The 8,142-nt window shown below is 43.4% G+C and overlaps 1 protein-coding gene across 1 annotated transcript; it reads left to right on the forward strand.

The window, feature by feature from the left end:
* The first annotated feature begins 6,801 nt into the window (after positions 1 to 6,801).
* LOC127310297 (uncharacterized) lies at positions 6,802 to 7,900 on the forward strand. Its single transcript, XM_051340979.2, has 3 exons — positions 6,802 to 7,026; positions 7,110 to 7,359; positions 7,887 to 7,900. Exons 1-3 carry the CDS (start codon positions 6,802 to 6,804, stop codon positions 7,898 to 7,900), a joined length of 489 nt encoding a protein of 162 aa, XP_051196939.2.
* Positions 7,901 to 8,142: the final 242 nt, after the last annotated feature.

The following is an 8,142-nucleotide window of genomic DNA, read 5'->3' on the forward strand; positions in this document are numbered from 1 at the left end:
TCTGTCTTAAATTAATAAGACGATGTATCGTAGGGGATGAAGGTAATTGTTTGAATTTTTATTGGTTTATATTCATTGTTTCACGAGAAAAGTTTGTAGTTACGCCTTAGATTAATAAGGTGTTTATCTGCAGATACGAGTGCAATACGTAGCTAATATTGTTTACAACGGTCGGACTAATAAGCAAGTAAATATTTAAGAACGAAAGGTGCCTTTAGAGACGCAGATGGAATTAATCCATACTGTCCCCGAGCTCACAGATCTCTAAAGGTACCCGTCGTCGCGGATTGAAGGGTTGTTGGCGGAGTCGGCGGAGTTAGTAGCTACTGTAATCCCCGCAGGATTAGCTTCCTACCATGTGGTCGTGCACGGGGCAGCAGCCGCAGCAACAACTCAGATCTCCACAGATTCCTTCACCGTTGGTTGATGGGGAGGAGTAGAGTGTAGAGAGGATAGGTGTTTGGCGGCTCGCTAGGGTTTGTCCTCGCTTTTTGCTAGACGGGTGACTGGAGAAGGAATGGGAGCTGCCGCATAGTCTATGTGTTCTAATTTGTAGAAAAGGAATACAGGTGGGTAGAAAACTAATTCATGTATCCTAGTGCAGTCTGTTGCGTGATAAGAAACGAACCTCAGATGGAGCAGTAGTGGAGGCTATCTTGATGCTCCGACAAGTTCTTGTACGGGTTCGGCCTGTACCTTGTCCTTGACCTGAGTTCTTCCGTGGGTGTTTGAGGAGATTGGAGTTGAGTATGTAGGTTTTAGCCATAATACGGCTATATAGATGTAGAAGATAAATTGGTTGATGTTATGGGTCCCACGACGTCAGGGTTGTGCGCGTCTTGTTGAAATTCCGAAAATGCCAGTTATACTCGAACAATTTAATTCATTATTTAAAAAATGGATAGTATTACCAGGGTTTTTCTTCCGGTTTTGGTTACAACTGGAGAAATTACAGATGTGGCATGAAGTTCAAGTACTGTACCATTTTGGTTTTAGTTGATGGTTTCTTTTTTCTGTAATATATAATGTTGCTGATATTATGTAGTACGGTTGTGTCTTTGTATGCTTGTGAGTACGCGGCACGAACACGTGTCTGATGTCGTTGGTAATGGGTTGAATCATTGTTACACATGTACCTCCGGTGGCTTTGTGGCAGAAGCGTGACACGTTGCTAGTATCTTCGCGCGAATGCGGAACGGCATTTGCTATAGTGCCGTTGGATCTGCCTCGAGAGAGGAATCGTCGAGTCTAATCTGTCGTTCAAACTGTTCAGGATCGAAGATCGTGGGAGCTCATTCATGTCCCATCCGTCTCCTCGGAATACTTTGCGTTGATAGCACAGTATCTTGCGTTGCAACCGAAATGAGTACAGGTGCTGCATGGAGAAGAGTACGAGATTGTTTGTTGGTATAGTTGGTTTCTTCGGTTGTTGGATAGGTACGATTAGTAATAGCGTAGAGTACGGTGTTGCAACTATATCGAGGACAGTTTTGTCATGGAGAGGAGAACCAGTTGTTTTCGTTTCTTTCTTCTGTTCTATGTGATAGGTACATTTGGTAATAGGGTAGAGTACAGCCTAATCCCAGGATGACGAGTTATGGTATCTTGTCCAATCAGAATCACGAGTACTAATACATAGTATGTGTAAGTACTGAACGATGTGCTGCATAGGTACATTTATGTTGTTGATAGAGTACAGCAGGTGCACTGTAATGCTGTGCAGCATGATGCATAAGTATGGTTGCATAGCATGCTATGGATGCGTAAGTACGGTTACATAGCATGAAATGGATTATTTTAATGCTCTGTATTAAACTTATTTTTGGAATTGATGGACGACCCCCTCATCCCTGTAACTGCTTTCACCCCCACTACTTTTGACGGTTTTATAGGTGTTGGCGCATAAGTGTTTTTCATGGTCTAAAATTAGCAACCGCTACTACTAACTGCCAACTCGAGTCCTCTTATATTCTGGACATTTCCTTGTATCTCTATCACATCATCTGGTAAGAAGCAACAACATACTGCCGTACAGGAAAATCCACTCTTCTTCTCTGCAATCATGATCAATGGAGCAGGGTTCTTCCTCTCTCGTTTCTACAATCGCTTCTGGTCCATTGATGCATATCAACGCTCACTCAGACGTCATCACCGTTGCCAGAATGTCCCGAGGTATGCCAGGTATGCGCAATGCTATTCGTGAGGATGGAAGGTTCCCGTTTGGATCGCCCTGTCTGCTGCATTCTGATCCTAGTTCATGGCCCGCTGATCGCACTGAACAGGTATTTATTGTTTTCCATGGATTGCACGAAAATGTTTGTGTACTGTATTTCATACTAGAAAATTCAAAAATTCGCAGGGTATTGACGCATCACTGATGCCACTAGACGCTCCTTTCGCAAAAGCATTTGTACCTTGTACATAGGTCGGGCCAGGCGACAAGCACTGGGTTGGTTCAAATGGCGAATGGGTTGCAGTTGTTCAGGAGCAAGCACGGTGGTCTCTGCTTAACGTCTACACAGACGAGGAGATCCCTCTGCCATCCGTTCGTAACGTTGGCATCGCTCCAGATGGGCCTTTCTTGTATCGGTATGATTTGGCACACATGCAGTTGTTGAAGATTCAGATAACTGCTGAACCATACAGGGTTGGAAACAAATGGAACTACTATGTCATAGCAGTGTTTGATAAGATAATTGCAATCATGCGTGGTGGTAGTAGGGACGTACAGTGGAGGATCCTTCGCAACGATTACCTTGCACCGTCAAGGTATGTTGATGCCATTCTTACCAGTGGTAGGATCTACGCTGTTACTGCACCCAGAGGGGATGTCCTTGTTTGGGATCCTACTATTTGGGGTGAGTTTTTGATTTCGGTGGTATAGTTTTTTTTGTTGCACTTATTGTATACTATTTTTTGCATCACGTTTTTCTTAACTTAGTTATATAGTATCCGATCTATCTTAACCATGTTTAAGCAAAAAAAATAGGTGCCGGTGCTGCTCCTCAGGTGATAGCTGCTCCAGAGATTGTTGAGCAGCCAAATCTACATGGTGGTGTTCATGATGGCAACAACATTGCTCCCGGCACGTGGTTCCTTTCTCCGGGGCATGAAGGCACTATTCTTTGGATTAATGTTAGAGGTCATGGTGAACCCAGTGAAGGTAATCCGATCGATCATATGGGGAGGGAGCTACTGATTTACCCGTCGATGCGTTGTCATGTCTATGCTAGAGATTCTTATGGTGATGACGCTGTCACACCGAATTGGGTCAGGCTTGAAGATCTGCAAGGCACATCTTTGTTTCTTGGTATAAACTACCCGTTTCTGCTTGGTCCTCCTGAGGTAGCTGGTCTCAACGATGTCAATGTAGCTCCAGTTTTCACATCAGACTGTGTTTGCTACTCACAAGCGTTTCCACCAAGTACCACAGCCTGTTCCAGATTGGTGTAGGATGTCACTCAATGGTGGAGTTGGCATTGGCTCCTCTTTCCAATATGTTGCGGCTGGCTGGGGTGATATTGTTGAGTCTCCTATGTGGTTTGTTCCTACCGTGACAGATGGATTGTGGGGATTTGGCTTTTAGATATGAAGAATTGTCCGAAAACTTTAGAAGTGTTCCTGTTGAAGTATTCTAAATCAGTTATAATGTAGTTGTTTTGTTTAAACAATGTGTTGAAATTGTATTGAAGTTCGTTTGAAGGATGTTTTATTCTTATTTGTACCTATGTCTCGGTTGTATTGAAGAATCTTATAATAAGGCACTATTGTAAGCTTTAACAGTCTATTGGTTATTCAAGATGTTGTTGTTTTTAACTGGTTATTTTGTTGTTTATCTGCAATCTGTCGGTTTCGCTGGGTAGGTACAGGTCCCAGTATGGTGGAGTACATCTCTTACCTTAACACAAGTGCAGCTGCAGCATCCAAACAAAACCATATAGTAATAGGAAGCATAGTAAGATCTTTTATTACAGCCACTTCTAAACAGATCCTGTTAAATGACTCGCCTGTGAGAGCAGGTTCCCCACCGCCACGATGATCCTTACGGCATAATCTCGTCCAGATCCTTGAGTCCTCTAACCGCCATCTTTCGCGCTGGGTCATCCTCACCCCTGAGATCCAACATTACCTTTGCCATTGCAATTTGCTCCTCCAGGCCCTGCCCTGACAACTGTGGACGCCAATCCTTCGCCATCTGGGTGATCTACCACGGTGAGGCCAAGCAGATCTGGAGGAACAGTAGCTTCTGTCGCAGCTTCGTCTGTCTCCGGTCGTACGCCATTTTGTCTTCCTCCTCACGCTTCCTATGTTCGTCGGCTATCCTACGAAGCTGGTCTAACGGGATGAGCCCTAGCGACCACTTTGGAACTGACATCTTTTACATTATATTTTTGGATTTGCTATTTTGTTACAAATAAAGAGTAAAGATTTGTTACTTTGCCTTGATGATATCAAACAATATTGAGCTTTTCTCCAGATTAGAAACTATGTATGTTGAGCTTTCACAGTTTAGATGCCTAATTGAAGATCAGAAAAGCAAAATTGACACGAAATTTCCTTTGAGGATTTTGTGCTCAGTACAGGTAGGCTTGCGGTGAGAGGACTGATAGTAGATCAGCAGTCCAGAAGATTGATTTTGTAAGTGCTCCTGACAGTTGTTGATGCTGTTATCTTTGCGCCGTCTTCTTGCTGATTACCGCAGCTGCACGACGCCCTGGTTCGGACTTCGGAGGACTGGATAAAACTAACCCTAACCCTGTTTGGCAGTCAGTAGAATTTAATAATGGTGGAAGAGTACGTAGTACAAGTACTAGTATTTTATAAATTAGATAAGGATTGCAACACACATAATCGTGTGTCCTAGTGGTTCGAAGATATTGTGCACAGGTTGTGAGTTCGACTCCTCTCACGTGTCATTTATGTTGAGGTAAAACTGTGTATGGATATAAGGTGTTGTTGCACAGTTTAGTAACAATGAATGTATTTGTTAGTAAATTGTGTCACAACATCTTCTATCCCACACCCGTTGTATCTTTTTTTTTCGTAATAACAAGTGATATAAACATTTCATTTACCACGTAAGAGCATCTGCGCACCTCAAGTAGACGTCGAACGATGTGTTGGCACTTCGGTATGGTGGATGCCGTCCTCTATTTGGGGGAGCTGTTCCCACACTGGCGGTCCCGATGGGATTTTTTACATAAACTAAATATTTATATTTGTAGATTCATTTTAATGTCATCCAGGATCGATGAATAATATTTTCTGGCAAATCCAACTACTGCCTTCGTAGCCGGAGCTGCATTTGCGCCAAACACCGCCGCTCGTATACTTTATTCTGATGTTGCGTCTCCTCCTGCTGCAACCGCCTGAGCGCAAAGTCCTCCCACCCTTGCTCTTGGCGCGCCTAGCACCGGCGCTGGTTCACCGCCTCCCGCAACCGCCGTGCCTCCTGGCGCTCTAGCAGCTCCTCCTCTTCCTCCCGCCGCGCGCCGCAGAACCTCCTCCTCCTCCTGTCGCCGCTGCGCTTCCCGCAATGGCCGCGTCTCCTTGTGTTTCCATTGCCCCGCCACCTGATGTTGCCGCTCGTTCGCAACATCGGCACATACGGGTGCCGATGGCGCCACCATCGCCCATTCCTCGTTATTTGCGAGATGTGGGTCCGACACCATGATTCCTACTGTTCCCTCTAGCGCCACGTCATCCCACGAATCGAATCTTTTTCATTTCTGGGTTGTTTGAACCAATGAGGCGGGGGTGGTGAGATAATATAGACTGTCGGCGTGGCGGGAAACCTCCCGTGCGTTGTTCTGGCGGTAGAATTTCATGCGCGGCATGCGGGAGAGTTTCCGGCCCGGCGTCGTCGGTGAAAATATCTCACGTGACGCCCTAGCGTTACTGATAGGTGGCTCCAACGCCCAAAATTTCCTGCGTCGTGAGGCGCTGGCACGCCTGATCCGCGTGTTAGGCGAAGGGGCGGCATGTTGTTGCCGGCACTTTTTTTAGGCTCGGGAAAACGGTTTGTTGATTTAGAAAAAATGCATCAAACTCTCGCATTTACTTTTATATTTATTTGTTGATAGCCAACTGTGTATATATATATTTTTTGATTATGCATAATTCACTTTATTTAACATGTCAAGTACATTGTGTAGTCGCACCAGGTGTTTTTCACTTTTTGATTATGCATCAATGTGTAGTCGCACCAGGTGTTTTTTTTGTCAAATTTATAATCGATGTAACATTTGTAAAAAATCCAAAATATAGATTATTTACTCGGTGATTCTAAAAGTGAAAAATAACTCGTTTGATATTTATCCAATGTGGCAAAAAATGCTCTACGCTACACTGAAACGGTGCTTCCTGCTAGACATGGCCTGGCCGAATCAAGTGAAGCATGTCTTACAACTGCAGTGGTACAAACACAACGAGCGCAGAAAAATAAAAAAGGCACCACTGTATCGGTCAACGGTGATAACTCAATAGTAGGGTAGGCATAATTGATGATAACCCCCTCCTTGTTCGCAATTCATTGCTCTCAAGCCCCTTTTGCGTCTGCACGTCTAACCCACAGTTATTACTGATTAATCCGCTATTAAGTTATCAGTCTGTTCACATTCCAACGAGGGTATACAATTCGGCAGTGATGTGTTCTCACTCATCGTCACCGCCTTGATCTTGTATAAATAGAACCCCAAACCAAGTGGACGGGTATCAAAACCATCAATTCAACCATTTTCTTCTCCCATCCTTATGGCGCCCCAAACAAGTGACACCGTATATTCGTTCGAGCATCTCTCAATGGATTTCAAGGTCACCGTAACTACAAGGGCTGCAACAATGGAGAAGTGGATCTACCGCGTATCCAAAGATTTCCTTTGCGACGCCAGCGCAAAGATCGTTGGTCTTGATTGCGAGTTCACTGACAAAGTGAAAGGAATCAAGCAGAAACTTCTTCCAGAGGATAAACGGCAACGTGCAGCAGTTTTGCAGCTATGTGTTGCCAATGACATCATTCTTTTTCAGGTATCACAAATGACACCATACAAGTTTTTTACCAACTGTTCCGAATTATATACGTCGTTGACCTTTAGTTTGAATTTTCGTAGATATTTCAGGCAACAAAGGTTCCATGTTTGTTAAAGAAATTCTTGAGCTCGGAGAAGATCTGGTTCTTTGGTGCAGCAATTGATATGGATCGCAGGATGTTGATGCCTTACGGATTAAACATCAAGTGTGCGTTCGACTTGCAGAAGATGATCAATATTCATAAATTAGATCCTGGTGTTAAGAATAAAAGAATACCATCACTCTATGACCTGTCAAATGCTGTGTTGGGGACAAATTTGGAAAAGAAAGGTGATTCTTGCAAGAAAATAAGAGAGGAAGGATGGGCAAGACCCGAATTAAGCTTTGATCAGGTCAAATATGCAGCCTTGGATGCACGGCTAAGCTTTGAAATTCCTAGAAAAAAATGGGCAATCAAGGGATACGATATTACTGGATATATGTACAATGTATGACTGATACTGTTATCATTCATATGATTGACTGATACTGTTATCATTCATATGATTGACTGTAATGTATGACTTAAGTACACCGGCTTTTATTTGTTCACATTTAATTTTTTATTTCGGCGTACAAAATTTAATGGTCGAAGTACAGATGTTTTTATTTGTTTTTGTTCAAATTGTAGCTTCTATTTCTGTGAGTATATGTGATCACAAAATTTTAGTAGACGATACAGCGGTGGTATGGATATGATTACGGTGGAAACACGAATAGGGATTTCTCTTCTTTTTTTTCGCAAATTTTCGTTTCTACGGGTAGGAACTAAGATCAGTACATTTATAGTTTTACTTTGCTTTTATTCTGGGATACAGTGCTCGTGCTGTGATTATTACGGTCTGAAAGTATTGTCTTTCACTGGGACGGTACAGGTGCAAGCTACATCGAGTATAGTTGTGAAGAGAGTACGAGTATAGATTTGGCAGCAATAGGAGTACATGAATGCATCTGTTTGTTTTTTTAGCATTATTTTTGTTCACTTGGCGCACTGGTACAGCGAGACTTTTTTTTAAAAGATTACAGTGGTTAAGGGTGCGTGAGTACAGCTACGGCACCAAGAGGATTACAGGA

The sequence above is a fragment of the Lolium perenne genome, chromosome 6 (assembly GCF_019359855.2).
Source record: "Lolium perenne isolate Kyuss_39 chromosome 6, Kyuss_2.0, whole genome shotgun sequence".
NCBI classification, from domain to species: Eukaryota; Viridiplantae; Streptophyta; class Magnoliopsida; order Poales; family Poaceae; genus Lolium; species Lolium perenne.

Coding starts and splice junctions, on each gene's coding strand:
- LOC127310297 (XM_051340979.2), top strand. CDS start 6,802: ATGGATTTCAAGGTCACCGTAACTACAAGGGCTGCAACAATGGAGAAG. Junction 7,027..7,109: donor ATGACATCATTCTTTTTCAG/GTATCACAAATG, acceptor GAATTTTCGTAG/ATATTTCAGGCAACAAAGGT.